The 25,481-nt window shown below is 39.9% G+C and overlaps 3 protein-coding genes across 13 annotated transcripts in view; all 3 read left to right on the forward strand.

The window, feature by feature from the left end:
• relch (RAB11 binding and LisH domain, coiled-coil and HEAT repeat containing) overlaps positions 1–2,373 on the forward strand; it is a 44,121-nt gene extending 41,748 nt beyond the window's left edge. For all 9 annotated transcript variants that reach the window (XM_031282175.2, XM_031282168.2, XM_031282167.2 and 6 more), the window contains one exon: positions 1,052–2,373. In XM_031282175.2, coding sequence (XP_031138035.1) covers positions 1,052–1,172 — 121 coding nt within the window. In that variant the 3' untranslated portion in view covers positions 1,173–2,373. The remainder of the gene's footprint in view (positions 1–1,051) is intronic.
• Positions 2,374–5,188: 2,815 nt separating this feature from the next.
• tnfrsf11a (tumor necrosis factor receptor superfamily, member 11a, NFKB activator) lies at positions 5,189–19,220 on the forward strand. Of its 3 annotated transcripts, none has more exons than XM_035999907.1 (10): positions 5,189–5,534; positions 10,042–10,120; positions 10,534–10,659; positions 11,258–11,404; positions 11,493–11,583; positions 12,198–12,283; positions 12,549–12,656; positions 12,905–12,954; positions 13,197–14,163; positions 17,340–19,220. In XM_035999907.1, exons 1-10 carry the CDS (start codon positions 5,460–5,462, stop codon positions 17,621–17,623), a joined length of 2,013 nt encoding a protein of 670 aa, XP_035855800.1. In that variant the 5' UTR covers positions 5,189–5,459; the 3' UTR covers positions 17,624–19,220. The 3 variants fall into 3 exon arrangements, with proteins under 3 accessions (XP_035855800.1, XP_031138042.1, XP_031138043.1); XM_031282182.2 differs by having other exon boundaries at positions 12,198–12,274; XM_031282183.2 differs by having other exon boundaries at positions 12,198–12,274; positions 12,555–12,656.
• Positions 19,221–20,882: 1,662 nt separating this feature from the next.
• On the forward strand, positions 20,883–25,249 carry si:dkey-73n8.3 (uncharacterized protein LOC100150965 homolog). Its single transcript, XM_031282246.2, has 7 exons — positions 20,883–21,183; positions 21,606–21,721; positions 22,144–22,299; positions 22,588–22,692; positions 22,975–23,184; positions 23,742–23,934; positions 24,633–25,249. Exons 1-7 carry the CDS (start codon positions 21,170–21,172, stop codon positions 24,733–24,735), a joined length of 897 nt encoding a protein of 298 aa, XP_031138106.1. The 5' UTR covers positions 20,883–21,169; the 3' UTR covers positions 24,736–25,249.
• The last annotated feature ends 232 nt before the right edge of the window (positions 25,250–25,481 follow it).

Consider the following 25,481-nt stretch of genomic DNA (forward strand, 5'->3'; position numbering starts at 1 on the left):
GAGAGAGAGAGCAGAAAAATGAGGGGAGTTGTTTGGTAAAGCTAAGAGGCTGGGACACGGGCCATACTGTGCGTTTCTTTTAAAAGATGTTTCTCCCATCTTGTCAACATGTGTTTGGAGCTCATTAAAAAGTTCGCATATACAGTATGGATTTAAGAAGTGTGTATATGTCTATTTCTCTCTGTGCACATATGCTCAGTTGTGGGTGTGTTCCACCCCAAAAACCCTCAGTTAAACTCTGAGGTTCAAAACTCTGTGCCGAGAGATTTTTTTGTTCCTCTTTCATTTTGGTCTGTCAAGTCTTTCTTTTTGGTCGGTCATGTCTTTCTTTGACTTCTCATACTATAATTGATCATTTGGATCGTTATTTTCACAGCATGTACAGCATCTTTTAAGAAGTTTTGACCCTGTAGAATGTATTTTTATTCATAGTATGAAATATTTTGGAAACCCTGATATGTTGTGGCTATCACAGCTTAGTGAAAAATGCAGTCAAAAAGACTTTGAAGTTGCATCACATACCATTGGTGTAATTCTTTGTAGCCAGTTTCCATTCCCTAGTGTATTACATTTAACATGCTTATGGACATTTCTGCCACAAGCCATTTTGATAACCAATTGTTAAGTGGTTCTTATATAGAAGCCATATGATGGTGTTCACCAGTCAATGCAGTCGGAACTCCCTACATTCATTGGCTTTAGTTTAGTGTTAAGATATGATGTTTGTCTTTCTGTTGGGCAATGCAGCAGCTTAGCAGATGTTTACCTCCCACTGTTTCAGTCTGAATACCAGCAAACTCAAAAGAGGAACTTATGGAGTCGTTAGACTATAAAATCAGCAGGGGCTGTACTGGCAAACAGTATTTCCTCTCTAAAGAAGTAGAGTAAAGGCTGATATAGGCACGTCAACAGATCGGGGCAGAAGTATTTTTCTCTACTGTTGTGCTTATACTGTATTTCTGCGTGTGTCTGTCTTTCAGTCCATGTATGGTAATAAGGCAGGGTTAACCTTGTTCCCCAAATTCAATGTTTACACCCTTTTTTCCCATAGCTCCATGTCCATCGCCTCCAGTTTGGTGGGTGAGGATGCCAAAACCAAGTTCCTGAGCAAGATGGGTCAGTTAACCACCTCTGGTGCAATGCTGGCCAACGTCTTCCAGAGAAAGAAGTGATCACAATGCTGACTGATCGACTACTGCAATTAGCTGATGATCCCCTGCTGTTTTCGGCAGCATTTCATTCTACTGGGGAAAAAAAGCATTGGTTCAGCTTTAAGTATCAGAAAACCACATGTATTGCTTATTCAATTTCAAGAAATCAAGGTTTGCTGAAAGTTGTGTTGATTTAAAATCTCCAATGCAGCATGACTCCATGCTTTTCAAAGATGAAAAGCAATGGGGTTTTGCAGTGAAAGCTGAGGTTTTCCCCTCTGCTCATTTTCCTCTCCTTAATCCTTAATCATGGCGAAAGCATTGTCCAGGACTAGGGATTTGCTTTTTTGAATCAGTCTTGTCAACATTGTCATTTCAGAAAGATGGGAAAGAGAGGAAGACACTGAACAGTATTGAGATGCACCCAAAGTGACAACAAGGGACTTGTGTCCTGGACATATCAGGACTTGAAAGTATCACAAACTTTAAATTTGATTTCAGCGCAGTACTTCTTGTGTCAGAAGAGTTCACTCTTCTCTAGGAAACAAAACTCTGCTGGATGCTGGATTTCATTTAGAATTTTAAATGACATTTTGGAGAGAAGAGTTGTGCGATAGATGCATTAACTTGCATTTGTTATAGAATAACTGAAAGACAACAAAGTGGCTCTGTTTAGAATGCTTTGTACAGTGTATCTGTACGGCTCAGAAGTATCGCATACTTGAAGCTACAAGGAAATTGTCTTGCCTTTATTTCTGTCGCTGGTTTGTTTTGACAGCTTCTATTTTATAACTTATTTATGTCTTAATGAAAAAAAAAACTTATTCCAACTTCCAAAGAAATTTGCACTTCACTTTACTATTTTGTTCTTTATTATATATATTTGTTTTGATTTAGAGTCTTATACATAATGAACATTATCACTACTGTTATTGTTTATCCGTTTTGGCAATGTGAAGTTAAAGAGAACACTGATCATAATTATTCCCTCTCTGTCCGTTGCATCTTGTCTCTGTGTTGCAGTGTCTCTGATAATTGTACCTTTTTTTCTAAAGTGGGTATTTGGTTCTTTTTTTTGTTGTTGTTCTCTTTCGATATGCTCTACGAGAAACAGTAAATAACTGTATCATACACTGAACTGAAGAGGATGGTACTCATGATGTATATTTGAAATCGGTGTCATGGTGTAATAAAAGATGGAGATCAGTTGTGTACTTAAATACAGTATACTTTTGGATGCATCCTTGAATGTCTGCATGCTTTTAGTCTTCTTGGTGTCCCAAGTTTTGATTATGGCTCATGGCTCAAAGTGTCGACAGGTGTTGAAGGTTGTAAAACAAAGTCATTACACAGGCAAACACACTCCTGCTGTCCTTGCTCCACACATTCAACCCTTTGATGTGGTCTATTGTCTGCTTAGTACAACAAACCAAAGTCCATCTTAAGGGACATTCCCAACAACTTACTCCAAATAAGTACAGAAGTAAAAGCTCAGATCTGTCGTCAAGATTGCACTATCTCTCAATACATGCTTTCTGTCCTTTAGTATCAATATGGTTAACTTTGGCCTAAATCATCAAGAGAAGACAATTGATCTCATTCAAAGACCTGTGCGCCTCAGAAGGACCTCATAGGAATTTAACACAGTTTCAATTTCAACCTAGTCAATAACAGACTTGTTTTTTCTGATTGACCTATAGTGGAATCCAATACATTGTGTGTTGAAAGTGTTGAAAATATAAATGGGTAAGGCAGGCCATTGTGGAGCTGCACTCATTTAGTGGTTGAACATTACAGGAGTAAGCAAACGCCTCTTGATAAAGAACAGAATTTGCATATTTCAACACTCATCACTGATAACATGCCAGGTGAACAAATAATTTATACACAACAGGGTGGAACTAGAGTGTGTGTGTGTGTGTGTGTGTGTGTATGTATATATTTATATGTATGTATGTATGTATGTATGTATGTTTTTTTGGGTCTACCTGTGTCTGTAGATATGTGTGTGCAGAGACAGATGCCTGATAGGTGATTTGCGTTCCTAGTTGTGGTCTTTGTGTGTTCAAGCAACCTACTGTTTACCTACCACTTTTCAGCGTGGATATACCGACATGCACATCTGGGTGTGAACCTGTATTTCTGTGTGTGTTCAAAATTCTCCCGGCATTTTTGTTATGTGTAGAAATGGCATCAGCAGGCAGCTCTTACTCACATTAGTGACTTGGGTGACTCACAGATCACATCTGTTTCCAAAGCAAGCAGAAGCAATGCAGATCCAACCCTAAACCCACCGGAACATGGTGGCTAAGCCTTAATGTTATTATTCCGCTCTGTTCTGTGTGTATGTGAGTGCCATATGCATGTGTTTCAGCCCTGTGTCCTTTTCAGTGTTTTAAAGGGAGACCGTGCCGAACCCTTGAAGCTTCCTCCAAAATCATGGTACCGAAACAGGCTGCGGCTGCTTTCTTTTATGGAACGAGTGTGTGTTACTTTAATGGAAACCATTCTGTGTGTGTGTGTGTGTGTGTGTGTGTGTGTGTGTGTGTTGTGTAGCCTATATGAGCTGGAATAGGCCTACTTTATGAACTTTGACTTGTTTTAAGTGATGCTAAGCAACACAACCCACACAGTCTGCTTTGACCCAGGTCATGTGAAGTGTGATGCTTGTAAACCAGCATGGTGTCTGCTGCAGTGGATCCAATTTTTTATACATCCAAACAAGCTACATTGCAGCTTCTAAGTTTGAAGTGAAGCCTAACAGTGACTTCTCTGTTTTTTTAAGTTCAGTTTTGTTGTTAGGGGTCGACTTTGGTGTGAATTATTGAGGTGCGTTCAGGTTTCTGAATGCTACAGTATAAAAGTTGAATATGGCTCCTAATTGCTACTGTGGGAGCTGCAGAGGCTCCACCACAAACCAGCTTCCTCAGCATGTTCTTACGGGAAGAGGGGGAGAGGGAGGACAGAGTCCATTACCTCCATTGGCTCAGCTTAAAACCCTCGTTATTTCTTCCTCTTCCCATTGAACTTCTTATGTGTTCAAAAGTTATTTGTGTGTCTATAGCCTACACTAATTGAACATCAGTCAATGTTGATTTTTAGTCAATGTGGGCTTATTTTTAAACATCTGAAATATCAGTATGCAACACTTACTGCACATTCTTTGACATGTTTGTCACTTTTTTTCTTTTCTATGTCCACTTTAAAAACTTTAACTCTGATCAGGAATGAAGATTGCTTCATTATGCATCTCCTTTTTTTCCTTTTACCGCACCGCTCCTCTTCTCTCTCGTGCCCTGTTTAATCCATTTAGGGCCTTCACATGCAATATAATATTTGCATAACTGTCACCTTCAAGAGAACATATTCTCCACTCTCTCAAACCTTCCCTCTCTTGACTTGCCGAGGTGGGCTGCATCTAATCTGCCATGCAAATTCAGTACTGTATCTCCTCTTTCTACCCTGGGGACGGAGAACAACTGTTTCCTGGAGGCAGTTACCATATTTTTAAATAAATGGGTTTTTGAGACTGTAGAAATGGTCATGGCTGTTCCAGGACGCAAGCTCCACTATGCTGGGATCGGCCCATCAATTTCTATGATGAATGGCAAATGCAGGAATTATCTATGAAAGTGACCACATGATTTGCCTCCAGTGTGTGGGATCATCTGTATTCATCTCGGGCATGAGATCATAATGTTACTTGTTTGGTCAATCACATGAAAAGTGCCCCTTGACAAAGTAAATAAGTTGTGCAGGTTGTTGCAGCTAAACATGTTGGTTACCAGAGACACATAGTGACAGTACTTTTCTAATTCCAGTGTATAAAGGTTCATGTTACCATGATAATCACTGACAACAATCAGGCCCACTTACTTTAACTGTCACATACACATTAATTCATTCAGAGAGAGAGTGTTTAGAGCCAGGAGGGAAAAGGGAGGGGCGCGGTGAACTTGTTTTATTTTTTATTTTTTTACATATGGCAACGTGGGAGGAGTTCCCTCCCTCCCTCAGTCAGTCAGTTTTTTACAAGCTGTTGCTTGCAGCTTCCTCCACAACGCGTGGGTGAAAGCAGGAGGAAGATGAGAGGAGAAGAAAGGTGGGAACTACAGCTGCCTTACCGGGAATGAAGGCGCAAGAATGCCCTATGAGACGGTGTGGAGGCTCCGCCGCATTTATGCACACAAGAAGAAGTGATTTACTGTGAGGAAATCTAAAGAAGAATCGGATCTCGGTATAAAGAGTCGTCATCTTGGCTGAGAAAGAAAAGTTTGCCTCAGAAGTAGTGTTCATTAACCAGCAGAGATGAGATTGAACTTTTCTACAAGTTGGATAGTCCGAGGCTGGATAACATGCGCCCTCGTCACCTTTTACGCACAGGTAAAACACTTCTGGTAATAAAAAGAAGGTTTAATTTCCTATATAACATAATTAGGGAGTGAATTTAATAGTCAAAAGAGTTGAGAATTACTTTTTGTATACTCTGCCATTACTATTTACTTATTACTTACTGCGTATTGTATACTCTTTATTGTATACGCTCAAGTTTTATTTGAATGTGCGGCAATGCCAAATACTGACAATCATGATGTTTTGTTTTCGTGAGTAGGGCAAAGTGGTATGTAACAGTAAACCAGAACATGTGTCATCACGTCTGATGATTCGTATGAACTGGTCAGAGGGAGAAGGAGAGAAATGGGGAGGTTGGATTTTTACGCCCGGACGCTGACTGGAAACAGTTGTGTTTGGGTCGAGTCCACATCCCTGTTCTGACCGCAAAAACGCCGCTGGCAACTGGATGCTCTTCTCCCTCTACCAAACATTCTCTCCTGGTCCAAAGAGGACCCGGCGCTGGCCAAATGGCTCATCAGGAACCTCATTAGCTCTGCCAAAGGAGAGGCTTCCAAAGTGAGGAACAGTCCCTTAAATGGTCATACCGAGATCCAGGATAGCCACCGAAACCAAAAATATTCTAGGGTTTTATTCCCTAGAAGATGGGACTGCAAGAATGTGATCAAATTATGTTTCACTGTCACTATCACCATTATGCAAAGCATCACTTGTGACCATTTTTCTTGTTTTTAGATCCTTTCACTGTATCCATAATGGCTCAGCTGATTCACTGCCACAGTTTAATTTGAGGAAAAAAAGTGAATGGCCCATGACATGTTGTCCATGTTGTTTAGTCCAAGGAGCTAACTCCGTCCAGGTGGAGTAGTTTACGAGATGTGGTTGTAGTGGTGGGACTGCTGGGCACCAGTGATCTATCACTGCATGTTTGCCTGTATTACCATAAACCAGCATCGTTATGACTTAGTCTGGAACAGACTCTCTTTCTTCCCTTGTTTTCTTCTCTGCTTCACTAAAATGTGTTGCAAGAGATAATGCTTAGGGAGAGCACTGCATCCATGTCTATGCTGAGATCCAGAGTGGTAATGGCACAGAAAGATGTTTTTTTTTCCACAAGTCACATTTGTTCAAGTAGTGGCAAGAGTGTAATGCCTGGAAAGCGAGTCAGTGTGTGGAAGGGAAGAGATATTTTTCACCTACGTTTTAAGGTGACACTGCAAACCTTTGGCTTTGGTTTGTTCTCACCATGGTCTTGCCATTACTGACGCATAGTATCCCCTAAGAATTCCCCTTCATTTTCTTGGTTTTCAACCACTTCATCCAATCCATTCCAAACTCATTTCAAACTGCCTGTGTGACATTGAGCAATACAAGATTACTTCAAGATGTCAAGAGCTTAAAAGTCAATACATTTTGAATAAGCAGAGCTTTGGTGGATTCATTTAATTGCCTACCCACATGGCTCCTGTATGTTTTTATTAGCCGCCTTCTTTAGCCATCCATGAATTCATATATCTGACCATCTGTCATTCAATCATCCATCACCAATTTACCTATTTCCTAACTCCCTACATCTAACATTCACAAAAATCGCTGATTCATTTTAATAATTTCTCTAGTATCCATTTATCCATCCACCCACCGGCACATCAGTAAGCAGTGTTGTCTACCTCGGCTTGAGCAATAACGGTATATTGCCTCAGGCCTGCAGATCCAAACTTGATTTACCGACACAGACAACAGAGGCATTCAATTGAGTAATAAAGCCTGAGCATTGTGTGGAGGGAGAAGAAGGAATTAGAATTGTTTTAAGACCTTTAGTATGTCTCTTACACATCCTCATTAAGCTCTGTCTAGTGCAATCAAAAACAATTAGCACACATTAGTTGTCTAGGGACTTGTTTACCAACTTTTTGCAGTATCTGTTCTTCCCTGTTCATTGAGTGGAGTTCTTTTAGTTTGAGTTTTGACATTTTTTTGTTCACCGATTTTTGGCTAACACTGTCTTGATTTCCCAGCTCTTCTTTAGTATTAAGCCAATCTTCATGCTGCAATTCATCATCATTTGTCAATATATTCGCACTACTGTAGAGGATTTTTTTTTTTCCTGGAAAAACCTACCGTGTCACTTGATACCAATTTGTTATTGGCTGGGTGGCATGAAAACCACAAACTGGTTTTATAGATAAGACAGTGCAAACTGTTTGATTATCAATTGAGTAATAATCCACTAAGTGTTAGATGCTCATATAGTTTAAGTTTTGGAAGTGTTATCAGGAGGATTTTTTTTTCAAATATCCTGATTAATGCAGGTGGCACTTTAAAGGATTTGTTTTTATGGCTTTTAAAGAATAATCACAGGTTCAAGTATTGTACAAAGATTGAATTTTGCATTACTCTTTTACAGCACCTTATCGTGGATAAAGTGATACTGGATAAAGTCACACTGTGCTTCTCTTGGCTCAGTGCCAATGGCTGCTGTGGCCGTTATGCAAATTCTCTGGTACTCTGTCAGCAAATGGAATGCACTCTGCATCACGCTCCTGTTTGATAGAATCACACAATTGGTGAAGGGTATTAAGATAAACACACAGCTAGGAAAAGGTGATTTAAAAAAGGGTAGTTACTGAATATCACCGGAGCAACAGGTCACTTAATACTCCTTGTCTTTTTCTCTCCATTCAATGCCCCCTACTTTATCCATTCATCAAACTTTCCCTCCCCTATCTCTTTCTTTCTGTTAGACTCACACACACACACTCAAACATAAGTGTATATTTGAATCCATATGGCATATAAAGTTAGCTTTGAGGTTGGATGTTCTGTCTTGACCATCATAATAACCTATAATCATATAGGGTGGATCAGCTCTTTTCCTCTTACATATGTATTTAGTGATTTAAAACATACTGCCTCGCACAACTAAGACCCAATGTTTAGATGTAGCGGTAACAAAAATAAAATTTCCAGCATTCTTTTGGCTTCCTGTGCACTCTGGCCCAGTTGTACGGATTGACCACCACTGGCTTTACAGATGTGTCTCTCCACATCTCTGCCTATCTCTCTACAGTACACAAACCTGAACCTCTTAGCATGGGAACCTTCCCTACTTCTGTCACTTGTGTCTGCTTCAGCACATGGTCCTCATTAGTGCTGCAGTCCGAGCTATGAGCGCTGTGCATCATTATTTCTCTGGTTAGAGTCTAAAACAAAGACTGGGTGATGTGTGAGAGGCTTAGTGGAGGTAATTAAACGCTTGCCAGTGTGTATGTTGTGCTGTTGTAGCCTGAGGCCGGACAGACAGACACTGGAAAAAATACACGGGGAAGAGGAGGAAAGGGTGTGAAAGTGTGAAAGACAGTGTTAGAGTTACATTACATTATTTTAATTTTTTTATCAAAACTGATCATATCATTTGTATATTTCAACATGAAACTTTTTTGTAAAACTAAGAATGTAATTTTTTTTGGACCGTTGACATTTGAGTTATGGTCAAACAGATGCACTGTGGGAAAGAAAATATAGCATTGATGATGAGTTGATGGCAGACAGACTTATGCATGTAGTACCAACATTTTTGTGCATGTAGTTTGAATGACTGAATAAGTCTATAATTTCATGGGGGAAAAATCTTTCAGAAGGGCTGAATGAGAAAAAGAAGGAGGAGAGACCAGTCAGGCCTATATGTTGTATTATTCTACATGTATATATAGACACTGTGGCTTTGGTGTACTTTCTGTCATAACAGCCAGATTCTCTAATTCAGCAGTGTGGCTAGGAGTTTACCGGCCTCTAATTTAGTGTGGCAGGAGGGTGTGTACATTATGTGTGTGTGAGAGCCTGCATGGCTTACCTTCGTGGTCTTTTACAGTTCCCATTTATTGTTTAAAACATGCACAGATGTTTCACTGTTTACTTCCATGTTTATGAGCTCTGGTACTCCATGCTAATGCTAAATCTTACACTGTTGAATGACAGCATGAGACTTAGCATTATAGGCAGTTAGAATAGAATGATCCTCCAATGTAGCTTAACAGCTGCCTTTACTTAATGGACACATTTAACCAATCCTTGCATTTTCCTTCAACAGCTCACTAGTGGGGATCAGAATAGTTTAGTTCCAGTTGGTTATCTTCATGTAACTGGTTGCTATTGGGGTTCCGTTGGCTGGTTCGGAGGGTGTGCAGTGCACTGCTGTGGTCAGGTGCTTCTGAGAATGTGGAAATAATTCCTTGGCATGTCTTGGAAATGTTTGAACCATCCTGTTCCTCTCATTACTCACCGCCATCTCAAAATATCATGTATGGATTTGAAAGATGAGCTGAAGAAGGAGTATCATAGAAAAGCATGGCATGCATTGAGGAAAAAAACACTGATGGATAAATCACTGTTTTTGATCAAGTAAATCATATCATTTGGTAATCTTCAGAAAGAATGATAGTCATTCTTTTTTACATATTATCTTTGAATAAGTGTCATAAAAGGGCTTTCCTGCCACATAAAAACACTAAACATTTCATGTCTTGTTATTTTTTAGAATGCTGTCTCCAAATCTCTCCAGTGTGAGGAAACACATTATTTAAAAGACTCCAGATGCTGCAACAAGTGTGAACCAGGTAATAGCATACACAAATATATACAGAAAGTGATCGAGGTAAAAAATAAGAAAGTAGAGTCTATTGCATATCTGGTTTACTCAATGGAAGCAGCATAACATAAAAATAGATTTCCATTCACAAAGATCTTAAATCAAAAGAGGAAGGATGTTTAAAAACGGAACATTTTGGTTAAAAATTGCTCAGATGTGCACATGTGTTTTCACATCCACACTGACACACACAATTTGGGTTGCCATTTGATCCACAAGAAGTACCCATTTATTTAAAAGAGGAAAAGGGCTCTAATTTTGTGAATTTCCTTCTTCCATTAAGTTTTTAGTGGTTGCTGTGATTATGTATGGGTTGTTAACTCCATCTGTCTTTCTTTCTCCTTCTGTACCTTTCTCGCTCACTTCTTTTTTTTTGGTCAGGCTTCCGTGTGTTTAACGACTGTACTGATTCCCAGAAGACTATATGTGTTAAATGTAGTCGTGGAGAATACCAGCCTGGCTTGACTGAAAAGAGGCGCTGTCTTCAGCCAAAGTTCTGTGACCCAGGTCAGTACCTGCAGCTGGAACAAGGATTTCATATTAATATAACAAAAAAAGTATTAAAAAGGTTTTGTTACTTATACCTTAACAATACAATAAGAAAAAAATCTTTAAACATATTGTTTCCAAATAATTTGTCGACCCATGTCTACTTGCATTGGAGAACAAAAATGTTCAGTATAAAGTTATCCTGTACAACAAAGCCCTTAAGAATACTACAATCTCAACAAAAATAAAGATTAAGGGTTTATTAATGTATTTAATTATTGGAGTACCATTGTATTGATTTTGATGTTCTCTTTTTGTATTCAAAATGTTTTGAACATCACAGAACATGTCCCTGTGTATAATTATGATGAAGTGAACTCCAGGAAAGTGTCTCTTGGGCTGAACATGCTAAAATGAAATTGCGCCAATTTGTGTCATTATCAAAATTATCTCTAATTCTTTGTAACACAGCCACTTCCAAACTTCCAAACCCAAGCAGCAACACAGATAGACAGATCAGCCTGCGGCGTGGAACTTGAGATGACACACACATGATCATTCCTTTCAAGGATTTGGACTACCTTTGCACTAAAATACTCTCCCCTTTGACCGCCAGTTAAGGGGTTTATGAAGAGGCCTGAAAACCCAGTGGCAGAGGAGCCGTGTCGCTGCCTTGCCGGCCTCCAATGCCACCCCATCAACTGTGAGTACTGTGAGAGGATACCCACCTGCAGTGCTGGATATGGACTTGAGGTGGACCCCGGTGAGACACACTAACACAAAACACACCTCAAACAATTAAAGCGGAGTGTCTCTTAGAGATATACTCCAATGTTTGTCATTCATTCCAGAGTCTACTAATGGAAGGCAGACATGTGTTGCATGTAAGAAAGGCTTCTTCTCTGCTGACAACACTGCCGAACAATGCAAACAATGGACTAAGTAAGTGTATATATTCACACACACACACACACACACACACACACACACACACACACACACACACACACACACACACACACACACACACACACACACACACAGTTTTAGCCTAGAATCTCTTGGTGGAGCGAAGGGAAAATACAATTTTGTAGTTGTCGTCCGCCTAACCACCAGCCAGCTGTTATGAGTAATACTCACACCACTTCCCCTGGAACCCTGGACCAGACACCAGCTTCCACTGCTGGCCGGATCCATAATAATGATGATGACGATGAAAAAAGGGAGGGAGAGGTTTTTCCTCTTCATCTGTTCCTCTTTCTTAGTTTGTCACTGCAGATCTAACTGTAAAGGCTGGCAGATTGGTTTGTAAGATGTAGAGGGAATGAAAAAAACAAGTAGTCTCTCCAGTTGTACAAATAATAATAATACATTTATTTTATATAGCGCTTATAAAGGTACTCAAAGACACTTTACAAGGAAAGAACAAAAAAAACAATACCAAGATCAGTATAAAAATAACAACTAGAGATAAATATTAAAAAGGTGCAGCAAAACAACATGGAAACAAATATTCCCCTTCACTCTGTGTTTTTGTATTTCATCCTCTTTTCTAGTTGTAAGGCTGAGGGCAGGAGCGAAATACAGCCAGGCAGCGCTCAGGCTGATGCAGTGTGTGGACCACTTACCTCTGGTAAGACATGTAAGACACGGACACAGTCACTGCAGACTGTCACCATGCAGAGCTAATTTAATGCACATTTAACCACTCAAAATAAAGATACACTTTTATAGAGCAAATATAATTTCTGCTACTTTAAATGTTGCTGTAAATGTAGAACGTGTCTGATTTATGATGTATTGCATCTTTGACAGATATTTATTACTTTTTGTAACTTTGGCAGACATTTATGACTGACAGTAGATGTAGAGTAGAAAAGCAAGCTCTGAACTCCTCTTTCTTGCAGGTGCAGCACCCTCCTGGGTTATCGTTTCAGTGCTCTCAGTCATCACTGTTCTGTGTCTCCTTATCCTGCTCCTCTTCTGCTACAAGGACAAACTGAAATTACTCTCTGGTAGGTTACAGTCATATTAATCTTGAAGTTCTCCTCTAGCTATGATGTGATGTTTTATTATTGTTCTTTACAAGGGTTTATGATTTCAAGGTGTCATACATCATAGACATTGGATCAAAACTGACTCAAGTGGTACACATTGCACACAACTAACTATACATTATGGTATATAAAAAGAAAATATTTTCTTTAGATTTTACTTGAGGTATAAACTGGGCCTATATTAAATATGTTGTTTCTTTGTCTAGTAAATCTGCGATCCTGTGTCCAGAATCTAAAGAGGACTAGGATACAACAGGTAAAGTGGAATTTCAGTTAAAAAGCTATGGGAATACACAGAAACCAAAGTTATTGCAAGTGATCCCACCTACTTTTTAGATTGTTTAGGAAATATATCATCACATGAAACAATAGAAACAAATACAGCTCTTATGTCTATTACTACATGGTGTAGGGTTTGGGCAACCACATATTTCTTACTATTCATGCACAAAATATTAGTTATTTACAATGCTCCTTTCTTTGTTCCTGTCCTTCTAGGAGACTTTGGCCCCTCTTTACCACAGTGGATCAGGAGGAGGAACAGGAGGAGGCCCCAAATGTTCACCATGTGAGACGACCAAACTCATCTGCCAAGCACCCCACAGCCCTGCTGATGAGCTCCCATGCATCTTCCCCACTTCTGTTCCCGATGTCAGGGTCTCACTGCCATTCTTGGGGGAAATGAAAGAGGAAGGAGGGAACAAGGGGAAGACAGTGATGGCCGATCAGAGTAAAGGGTCTGGAGAACCTGAGGAGGTGTCAGAGGAAGAGGAGGTTGTGAGTGCGTCTCCTCTTTTGGCAGGTTCCTGTGTGTGCGTCATTCCCGTCCGCGAGCCATTGGAAGTAGGGGAGAATGAGGACTGTAGCCAGGCTGTCAGCCCCGGGACTCCAGGAACCTGCTCGTGTGGAGGGCTGGATGGAGAAAGGGATGGATATGAGAGTGGGAAAGAGGAGAAAAGTGGGAGTATAAGAGCAGACGATAGTGGAGAAAGGAGTGAGGGAAATCAAACAAAGATGGTTTTGTCCAAGAGTGAGACAGGTGTTGCATCTCTTGTCTCCCTTTCTCCTCCACTCCTCCACACCTCCTCTGTAATCCCTCCGTCCAGTCCACTCCCTGAACTCTGCCTGCCGTTGTCTCAGGCTCAGGTGAGAGCAGAGTTCAAACCTCAGCTGTCTGACAGCTCACTGGTAAAACAGGAGGAATTATACAGACTGGCAAGCACAGACTCCACCTCAACAGAGAACAGTACAATCTCTGCCATGACCTCGGTCAGCCCCTTGATGACTTCCTCATCTGTTGGAGATCTCTACCTGGACAAGCCCCCTGAAGGCTTGAGCCTGAAGCAAGGCCAGGGACTTTCCTGGGGGGATAGCAGGGGAAACAAGCTCTCCTCTGGGGAGTCAGAACTGGAGTGCTCACCTGAGAGCCTCCATAGTCAGCTGGCTGAACCAACTCTTACCTCAGGTGGGTGAAAATGCAAAACTTGACTTGGTCCCCCCTTACAGCAAATATTCTGGGGTGAAATCTAACTCACACGGTAGAAGGTGTGCCCCATGTAGGCTGAAGCAGCGGCACAGGTTTGATTCTGACCTGTGGCCCTTTGCTGCGTGTCATTCCCTCTCCTCCTGCTTTCCTGTCATTCTCCAGCTGCTTTATGCTTTATAAAAAATTAAAAGTACTAATTGTGAGATATTATGGCAGGTCAAAATGATGAGCTTCTTAGTAAAGTTTAACTCAATAGAATGAGATACTACAACTTAAAAAGGTTTACTTGCTAAAGTCAGAATAATGATATACAGTCTTTTTTTCATCATCTTTGTAAGTCATACTTTTAACGTAGTGAATAATCTTAGTAGTACATTTGACTTAACATCAAAATTCACAATATAAGTTTGTGTATCGTGTAGTGTATCGTAATAGTGACTTCAAAAGTCACACCTTCAAGCTCAAGCTTCAAGTCAAGCTATTTTTTTAACTCTCTTGGGGCAATGCAAAGAGATGTTATGGAGCTGGATTTTTCCTGTATATCACCACTAAACAATATCAATAAAAACTGAATGCACAGAGGTTGTGTGCTTGGGGATAATGGCTCATTACAAAGACTGTGGGACCACAGTTGTGTTTGCCAGGTGGACACAGGGTATAACCACAGGGTCATACCCATACATGATTTAATATACTACATAGCAGAGTTCTCTTTCCCCAGAATAGGTGGGGCTAGCGACCAAGAACAACAGAATGAAATTCATGTTGGTTTTAATGGAAAGTTTTACTGTCACATGGTTGAACTTGTATTGTTCTCACTGAGACCTTTACACACTGCCAAAGTGAAAAATCTCCGGGAAACATATTTATGTATTGTGCCTCAAACACTGAGTGGTTATGGTTAGTTATCCAAGCAGAATTACCAGAACAGCCTGATGGGAACAGTGGTTGGCTCAAACTGGGGCATTATTAGGTGAACATGCTGAACACAACTAATAACAGAATTGGTTTCAGCATAAGAGTAAGATGTGTGTGATAGTTTCCAAGAAATATGTTTTATTAAAGCCAGTATTGATAGCTGGACTATGAATTTTGGGGGACCACACAGGGAGCAGGAATAAGATATGTGAGTGTTTGATGAGCTAGAGAACCACCAGAACCACACTCTAACATACAGTTGTGTGTGTGTGTGTGTGTGTGTGTGTGTGTGTGTGTGTGTGTGTGTGTGTGTGTGTGTTTTGTTGGGTGGGCAGGGTTATAAAAGTATTACTCAAGCTGCACACATCTTGCTTCAATTAAAGCTGTGGTCACTTTGCGCAACCCTATGGAACTCTGGGTAAACAGAAGCTTTGTAGATGGCATACACGCACACACACACACACACACACACACACACACATACACACACAAACACGCATGTGAAGAGTTTTTTCAACTCTCACTGATGACTGGGTTTTTTAATTACACTCTGGCTGGCCTGAAATTAACACCATTTCCCATCATGCAGTAATAACAGCCAATTAAATGGACTTCCCGCATGTGTTATTTGAAGGTCAAGCAAGGGGTTGGAGGTTTCACCTGTCCAACAGAATTTTCTTCCTCACTTCTCATTTCTTTCTGTTTGTCTCCCACAGTTTGCACATACTGTAGGAGAAAGTACAGTATACTCCACTGCAGCAGTTTTGAGGGTTAAATGTGTTTGTTCAAGGACACCTCAAAAGCAGTAATGATGAATTAAACTATAAGTTGTCTAAAATGAGCAAGATTTTTTGGGGAGGACTGTGTACAATTGCGGTTTTGTTTGAGTGTGAGTATGAAAGGGGTTCTACAAGAGTTCAACTGTAGTCTTTGGTTTAAAAACCCTGTCAGGATACGGTAATGCTACAATTGTTGGGCATCCAGAAAAATCAGCTTGGTATTAAGAAAGGATAAACAGAAGAACCCAAGCAGATTCCATCAAGCTTTGTTTTCAAAGTTGTGGTGAAATGACATATTTTCGAGCTAGACCTCTCAGACTGGTATTCCGGGAAAGGCTCTCAGATGGGGAACACAAGAGACACACGTCTGTGAGTGTGTGATTGTGTTTGTATTTGCAACTTTATAGAGCTTTGTGTGCTTTTTAGTGTGTGTGTGTGTGTGTGTGTGTGTGTGTGTGTGTGTGTGTTAAAGTGTCTACTAGAGCCTGTTTGCTTAGATTTACTGTGATTATGTGTGTGTCCGTGCACATGTGTGAACATATGAGGCATGAGCTGTGAGTCACGGCTTGTTCTGCCGGCTGGAAAGTCAGACAGGATGCTGGATAAAATAGGAACCAGAGGCTTAATGTGGTGAAAGATGGCTTACGAAAGAAAAACACAGTTTATTTCCTAATTCACCTGGTGGGCTAAAATCCATATGTGAACAGTACATGGACATCAGTAGATCAGTGCAAGTTTGTACAAATGATTTTGCGGCAGGTATAACGTTGAGATAAACCATGGAACGTTCTCTTCTGGAGAAACATGTTATAGTACTGGAAGAAAATAAAGGTTAGAGAGAGTTGAATGGCACTTTTTTTGCATTTATTCAGCCATGTCTGTAAAACCCTAAACCCTTGACAAATGACTTGTTTTCAGAGGTCTTGAGTTTCTCACGCTAAAAGTGCTGGACAATCTGAAAGAAATAAGGCAGAAAGGATATGATATGGCGGTCTATGTAGCTGTGGCCTCTCTGTGGTCATCCTGCATGGTCATCCCACTCACTGTCCATTTGTCATCCGAGGTTAGCCAAGATATAGTCTCTTTTCACTGACATCATGAATAGGGTAAGCTCTATCTGCCCGTGTGTTGAGGGGAAAAATGTCTGTCATACACAATTGTACTATATATATATATATTTCATTTCCCAATATGGTGTCATTCCACTCATTTTCTATACCAGTTAGAGATGGAAATGTTGATTAATTTGTCATGAAACCAAGGCTTTTGTTACTCTAGCGCTCTTGTGGCATTTTACTTTTTTTAAAAGGCAAAAAAAAAATGTATGTACTGGGCAAATATTTTCCAAAAAAAGTGTCCCACTTCTCACCCTTTTACCACTCTTGTGCCCCCGTCTTTTATATGTTTTCTACTTCTCACAGTCTCTTCTTTTTCTCCCTCCCACATGTTTCCGTACAGGTCAGGTGTCTGGGAACCACAACACCACCTTTATCTCCAGCGGTCAGGTGATGAACTTTAGCGGGGATGTCATCGTCGTCTATGTCAGCCAGACGTCTCTTGGCAGTGACGGGGCGGGGCAGGACGATGCGTTCGGGAGACCTGTCCAGGAAGAGGCCAATGAGACGGCTCCATTTTTCCAAAGCAGCCTGAGGTCACAAAGGGACTCCATTTGCCAAAGCACCTTACAAGATGATACACTGCTTGTCCAGGGAGTGATGGAGGAGCGGCCGCTGGGAAAGTAAAAAGTGACCAATGGCTGTTTATTACATACTTTTTTGATCCCCAAGGGGAAATTAATTTTTTTCACTCTGTTGTTTTCACACATTACACACACCGGGCCAAAATACACACTCACAAACAACACATAGACACGCATTAATGGAGAGATGTCAGAGCGAGGTGGCTGCCCCATGGACAGGCACCCAGAGCAGCTGGGGGTTTGGTGCCTTGCTCCAGGGCAAGCCAAGTCCTCATGGACCCCTACAGTACAGTACAGTACAGTACAGAACAGTGATCATCTCAAAAAAATGACCTCAGATCATTTCTGTTGGTTACTTCACCTTATATATCTTAGCTCCCAATTATATTACAAAAATACCTAAATACATTAAAAAAAAAAACACAATTTGTCTACCATACCAGCTTTTTGTACAAACACAAGGAAAGGAAGGCTTTTAATTAACAGAGCAAGATCTGAGCGCAACTTTTTGGCATGTGAAGCTATATATCTATCTATGCCTTCATCTTTTGTTTGGAATGTAATCTTCTATAACTTCTCCATTTTAACACATTAGTCAATGAATCTCGCCTCAGGCATCTCTAAAGTGCCCTTTTTCATTTTCCATTGGAAGGCTGCATGTTTTTTCAAATGGAAACTCCCTCCATTTCAGACAATGATGGGGATTTTGTTGGGAATTGGATGTGGAACGAGAGTTCAGACTGGAAGAACGTCATGTTTTTATTGTTGGAAATTACAGCTGGGTCTTGATATAAAGGAGTTAGTACATTTTTCATTTTCCACCTTCCATCATTGACTAGCCCAGGTTAAAGTCTGTACCTTCCTGCTTTTTAACGGTTCTAAATTTGACATTTGGAGGAATTCAAGAGTTTCCTTGCATAACACAATATCCACCATGTGGAAATAATTGTGTTTGGTCTTACAAAATCATGCCATGGAAGTAAATATTTTTACGGTAGAAAATTCAATCTACAAGCTACATTAAGATCTGGCATTTCACTGAGTGAATGTTCCTTTTTCATGGTTTGCAGGGTTTAACAAAAGCTAATTTACAGTAAAGAGATGCATCCTGTTTTGGTATGATGATGTATGCTTTATCCCATATGTAGACTTTTTGTATCTCTTCTAATTGCACCATATGTGCAGTGTGTGTCTTAAGAAAAAATGCTATGCATTTGATAAGCTATTTTATTACTGGTTTGTTTTGTTTCATAATGTTTTAATGTGCAAGCCTTAATGAAGAAAAGTAAAATGTCAGCCTGTTTATATTTTAATTCATTTTACAAAGTAGATTGTTTATGTTATTTTCAGAAGATGAATATGTGATCATTGTTTGTAAAATTTGTAAAACAAGATTGAACATTGTCCTTGTGTGTCCTCTCATTTGATTTGAGGTGTGGATGTGGAGCCATGAACAGCAGGCAAAACACACTGTAGGAGTTGTAAGGGACTGTTCAGTTACAATCTCAACATATGTATGCAGCCTTACAATAATCATGTACATATCAATCAAACCTATTGCAATGAATGACCAAAAGAATATTTTGATTGAGATTAAATATGTTTTGCATCTAATCCCTTTAGGGATGGCTGCTATCCTACATTCTGTGGTTTCTCTCTGTCAGCTTTCCTATTCTGGGTTCGACAAATTACAATGAACGAGTCATTTATCTCCTCAAGATAATCTATAATCTTCGTGAAAGAAGCAATGCTAATTACACATGTGGCAAGGCCTCTCTGTCTTTGTCCCTGTGTTGACAGGCAGCCTTTCATCAGGCCTGTGGATGGTGAGCAGCTGTGAGGGGAAACGAAGCTAGCAGTCAGACCAGCTAGCGTCACAGAGAGACCACATGAGAGAAGCTGGCAGAACTCATTTAGGCCTGGTTTAGGTCGGTCAGGAGTGTGTGTGTGTGCGTGTGTGTGTGCGTGTGCGTGTGTGTAAATGCATCTTGTCTCAGTTTATTTTATGGTAGTTTGTAAAAACAGGAAGTTATGACTAGCTTTCACATGGTTTACATGAGACCTGGCTACCCGGCCAACACAGAACCTGACTGTAGATTTGAATTATTTCGGCTTTTTTTTTTTTTTCCTGGTTTGACTGATAATATGTGGGATGTCCTAAACTTCTTCATGTTGCTACAGTCTGCCCCCTAGTGGTAACTGTATGTTAGGATGACAAAAAGAGAAGACATCTTAAGTTAATATGTAAATTCTGAAAATTAAATACAATTTAATACAAATTTTATAAGCAGGTCCTACATTGACTTTGGGGTGGATGTTGCTCAGGAGGCAGAGCAGATTGTCCTTTAATCAAAAGTTGACAGTTTGATCCTGCCTCCTCTTGTCCACATGTGACAAACCCAAGTTCAAGTTGCTTCCAATGGACAGGCCAATGCCTTGCACGGCAGCTTCACCACCATCAATGTATGAATGTGTGTGTGAATAGGTGAATGAGAGGCAAATTGTAAAATACTTTGTCCAGTAAAGTAGAAAGTCGCTATATGAATGCAGTCCATTTACTAGACATACTGTAGTCTGTGGTTTCATACTAATACAAACATAATGCCCATTTACCACAACACCAGCCCTTACAAGCATCAAATAAACTGCCATGGTCACCCCAATCAGCAATTAGGATAACAACCTCACATACAGCCAAGTGATAACTTAGATCTTCCTGTGGAAAGCACCAGAAAATCCACAGTGGTGAAATGCTGAAATTACAGTCGGCTCACCTGTGGATCCAGGTTTTCAATTTCACCTGCAGTGACTCTTCAGCATAGACACTTAGATAAGATTGGTGTTATTTCCCAAAAGGTAATTTTTCATTCAGCAGATGCCATTTCTAGTTACTTCAGAGATGAAACAATTTGCATGCAGGATATGTGAGGAGCTTAAAAAGGTCAAATCAAACTACCAAAATCTATATAAAGTCATTTTACTTAGGAACACCTGGATCATAACCTTAAAATGAAAAAAAAATTAGAAAGATTGTTAATCATTTTTTACGTGTAATAGAGTACTATTCTTTGTGTTATAACTTCTTCTACTCAAGTAAAAGATCTGAATATTTCCTGATATTTTTTACTGACACACACCAATAATACTTTTTCTTTATATTTTTACTTGTTTTTCGGCAGAATACAGAGGGGAGAAAAAGAAAAGATACATGTGACATCACAACAATCTTCTGTGTCAAGCAATATATATCTGTAGCTAAATACACAAACAGTTCTCTGTTACTTACGCTTTTTGAAATGTAACAGTACTTCATGTGATTGCTCACCATTAGCCCAATTAGACACTCTGGCAAATTGATTAGTTACATTGACAGACTTTTAACAGAGGGGGGTTTGTATGAAATTATGACATCCCAATGCACTCTCAACTACATAAAGGGCAAATAAGTATGCTGTATGCACTTTTTTATTTCTCATTTCTCCATCATCCTTTCTTTCACATCTCTGGACCTGAGTCTTGAGATAACATCGGTGAAATAAGGAGCCACTTACATTTTAGGAGGGACAATTCTGTGTCACCAACTACAGAAATGCAAGCAGTCAGGTAAGAAACTTCTCATGTAGGATATCATCATGTAAGCCAAAAAATATATTCACAAACTTTTATTTTCCTGATTTGGGTGATTGTGCTTCAGGTCAGTTCAGACAGATGCTGAAATGGAAAGTGAAGTTGCCAGGTCAGCTCAACGCCTGTGACTTTTAACTTCGTTTTATACAATGACTGTTGTTTTTTGGCATTTACTGTTTTGCCTTATAGGTGGTAAACCTCGCCCAACTTGTTTATTTGTTTATTTAGTCACTATAAGTTTAAATAAACCGGTCACATAAACAATAATTTATTTCCCTTCACTTTTCTTTTTAGTTTTTTATTCTGTTGACAGTAAAAATAGGATTTCCCTCTAATGCTTTGTGTCGAGCCTATTAATATTTCTCTCATCATTTATCCCTTCTTGCCTCATTCCTCAGGTCTCTGTTTATCCCCAAGTGGTCTTCAGATGTGAGTCTAGAAGGGAAGACAGCTATAATAACGGGGGCTAATGTTGGAATAGGCAAAGAGACAGCGAAAGACCTGGCCGGCAGAGGCAAGCAAACAGAACATTTAAAGATAAATGAGTACCATGATGACTTATAGGCTCTGTATTATTCTTTATTGCTGTGTGACTCAGAGTGTCTGTGTAAAAAATGTTTTTAAAGCTTAGAAAGCTCATACAAGAATAACAAATATAATGAGATGGCTCAAGTATTAAATAAAAAAAATAAGAAATTAAATAATGCTTACAAGCATATAAACCAATACTGGTTTTAAGAAAATACAGTTAAAATCATATGACCAGAGCAGATAACTGGAACTACTAATGCCTGCCACACTATATATTGATATATGAACACTGAGACAAAGATACATGTTTAAAAGTAAGCTCAAAACCACCTCACTTGGTTCAAATTTCAACATGAATGTACATGCAAGCACACAGTCACCATTAAGAGGTATTAATCTCCTTAGGTGCACGGGTGATTTTGGCATGCAGAGACATGGCAAAAGGAGAACAAGCTGTTTGTGACATCATGAGGGAGGTGGCAGGAGCCAAGGTAGTCGCCAAGCAACTGGATCTAGCTGACACCAAATCAATCTGCCAGTTTGCTGAGAATATCTACAACAGTGAGTAGCACGCACACACATACACTACAGAATACAGCATACATTATTATTTTTTTGGGATTTTTAGGCCTTTATTGACAGGACAGCTAAAGAAATGAAAGGGGAGAGAGAAGGGGGAATGACATGCAGCAAAGGGCCGCAGGTCGGAGTCGGACCCGGGCCCTCTGCGTCGAGGAGTAAACCTCTATATATGGGCGCCCGCTTTACCAACTGAGCTATCCAGGCGCCCTACAGCATTATATACATTTTACAAAAAGTATTGCAGGTAACATATGTTGTGTTTTCCAGCTGAGAAGACTCTTCACTACCTGATCAACAATGCAGGGGTGGCTATGTGCCCTTACGACACCACTGTGGATGGATATGAGATGCAGTTTGGAGTCAATCACTTAGGTATGAGATTAAAATATAGAGGAAATGCACTTTTGGGATTGCCCCTGTGTTAAGTTAATGGTGGGGATGTTTGTTGAATTCTGAGGGCCTCTCATTTATTAAAATAAATCTACTTTAATTGGTATGGGCCCCTGCCAGTATCAGTATAGCAAATTATCAACTAGCTCATTTGGGTGTCTTTGTTCTTATTTCTTTTTTCATCCCATTTTTCTTTGTCTTATTTTCTCTTGCTCCAAACTGCTTGTCTTTCTCTTTTCTTCCACCCACTGTCTCCCTCTTCAGGTCATTTCTTCCTGACCTTTCTGTTACTGGACTTGCTGAAGCACTCAGCCCCATCCCGGGTCATTAACTTGTCCTCTGTAGCTCACAACATGGGCAAGATCCAGTTTGATGACCTGAGCGGTGAGAACAACTACCACCCTGTCAAGGCCTACGCACAGAGCAAGCTGGCCAATGTTCTGTTTACCAGAGAGCTGGCCAAAAGGACTGAGGGTAGGGTGTGTGTTTGTGGAAGAGAAAGCAACATTATGCGCCATGTATGTTTGTCTTATGTCTCTTTCTGTGCCTCTCTGTCTCTTTCCCTGTGCGTAAAAAATGGATCCGCATCTCTTGCCAGTGTGAAAGTCTCATGCCTCAACCACAACCACTCTGGGCAAGATACAGAGCAAGGAGAGACTTGTTTGTAAAAAACACATCATTGCTCCACTGATCACCCACACACTTGTGTCTCTCATTATTAATCTAATCATTTCTACAGAGATGATATGAATGAAAAATTACTCTTGGAAATGTCTTATCATGATATAACAAATGATGTGATGACTTTATTCATAAAGCTAGAGTTAATATACCCGGATTCTGATATTGAGCTGATCATTACATCCATGCACCATGTAATTTGTGTTTGGCTAGTATTAGGTTATTGTCAAGGGTTTTCTCCATTTCAGTTTGACCAAAGCGCTACCGAGGTATAGGAAAGTAGTGAAGGTTTTGGGAAGTTGGCATCCACATCAACCCATTTGAACCTTAATGCATCCCTTTGCCTACAGCTCTAGGTGTGATGGCCTACTCTGTGGACCCCGGCACTGTAAACACTGAAATAACAAGGCACCTGAGGCGTCCTCTTGTGGGCATACTCAAGACGTTCAGTTCCTTGCTCAAGACCCCGGCAGAGGGAGCCTACACCACCATCTACTGCACCGTCACTCCTGAGAACCAGCTGCTCACTGGAGGATACTATAAGTCAGTCTGAACTGCTATTGCACTAGCAGCAATACTCAAGATCAATCAATTCAAAATAACCAAACCAAGCCACTTAACAAGCCTTAAGAAGTAAAAAGCTGACAGGCAGCATTACAACACACACATTTAAACAACCAGATGCCATTGTTTCTTTACAGGTGCATAATGTTTGAAATTGTAGTTGTCATTAACATATTTAGTCACAAGTCACAACATTAATAGTATAGAGAGCCGAAGTCACGGCCTTCTACTTCCGGTCCATGGGACCTATCTTTCGAAAAAACATGAACGGGAGTGAACAGGGAGAGGCAAATTATTTTTTGATCCCGTTTGAATTGCGCCATGGATTATATGATGTTCATCAATTTAAAAGATAATTTTTCAACCAAAGAATCTTAGGATTTGTCGGTCAGCAGGACACTTCAGAGAACGACACCATCAGAAAGTCTTTATAAGGTGTATCAGCTACATGACAGCTATGTCTAAAGGCGATCACAGCTACTAAAAGGCCATACACTGAATGTACAAAATGTACACTTCTCACGAGACACTGTTTAATTGAATCCATGTGAAAGCCATCATTCATCATTGATTTCATCCCTAATTCTGTATTATTTCTATATTAAAACTTTAGCACAACTAAAATGTTGCATGTACAAAAGAGGTCATTACATGTCTTTTCTTTCCATTCCCTGCAGGGACTGTGCCAGTGCAGAGAGCTCCAGGGCTGGTCAGGATGATGGCACTGCCTTAAAGCTGTGGGCTGTGAGCTGCCACCTGCTCGGCATCTGCTGGATATAAACTTACATTAAAATATGCTCTCCTATATAATGTGAATCACTATACATGAACACATACGGTGATAGACTTGGTACTACAAATATGATGCTGATGCTAGATTTACTCAATGCTCAACATGTAGGTGTTGGACAAGAAATGTGTAAGCAGCCAAGCTAAACAGGAAGATACTAATACAAGCCTAAACTACTTCCACCAAGGAGGTTACGATTTCCGCTCCGAGCGCCCTTAGTTGTAATAGGAGTGTAATAGTGTTAGATTGGTTTTGCGGGCTGAGATGCTAATAGGTTGGAGAAATAAATGTTGATAGCTGCTGATAATCAAAAAATATCACTGATACTCCAAACCGCCAATTGTTCTTAGGTGTTTTGGGTGGCTCTAAGTTATCAGTATGTCATGTTATGTGAGCTTCAGGATGGTGATGTCATGTATGTACTTGCAGTAGGATGTAACAAATGTCCACCATTGTATGTGCACATAAATGTGCTATTGAGCGATGAAATGTTTGCAAAACCTCCTGTATTGTCATAATTGCCATCATGGAGTTTGATTAATTTTAATTTGATTTAATTGATTTAATCTAATTTATTAGGTTTTATTGTAGTTATTGATATAAAGTATTTGTACTGTTCAGCAGGTAAGAGAGCACAACTTAAAATTATGGAAGAATCAAATATGCTAAAGAAAACAATATTTAAAATTTTATAAAAAGGAAAATAATAAAATCAGAATGTGATGAGGGAGTGACT

Source organism: Sander lucioperca, chromosome 1, assembly GCF_008315115.2.
Source record: "Sander lucioperca isolate FBNREF2018 chromosome 1, SLUC_FBN_1.2, whole genome shotgun sequence".
Taxonomy (NCBI): Eukaryota; Metazoa; Chordata; class Actinopteri; order Perciformes; family Percidae; genus Sander; species Sander lucioperca.

What these genes read in the sequence shown, in the direction of transcription:
- si:dkey-73n8.3 (XM_031282246.2), top strand. An exon ending in GAAAGACCTGGCCGGCAGAG is followed by an intron (nt 21,722 to 22,143) that starts GCAAGCAAACAG and finishes TAATCTCCTTAG; the next exon opens with GTGCACGGGTGATTTTGGCA. An exon ending in TGCTGAGAATATCTACAACA is followed by an intron (nt 22,300 to 22,587) that starts GTGAGTAGCACG and finishes TGTGTTTTCCAG; the next exon opens with CTGAGAAGACTCTTCACTAC.
- tnfrsf11a (XM_035999907.1), top strand. Translation starts at nt 5,460, where the DNA reads ATGAGATTGAACTTTTCTACAAGTTGGATAGTCCGAGGCTGGATAACA. An exon ending in TCGTCACCTTTTACGCACAG is followed by an intron (nt 5,535 to 10,041) that starts GTAAAACACTTC and finishes GTTATTTTTTAG; the next exon opens with AATGCTGTCTCCAAATCTCT. An exon ending in ACTTACCTCTGGTAAGACAT is followed by an intron (nt 12,284 to 12,548) that starts GTAAGACACGGA and finishes TCTTTCTTGCAG; the next exon opens with GTGCAGCACCCTCCTGGGTT.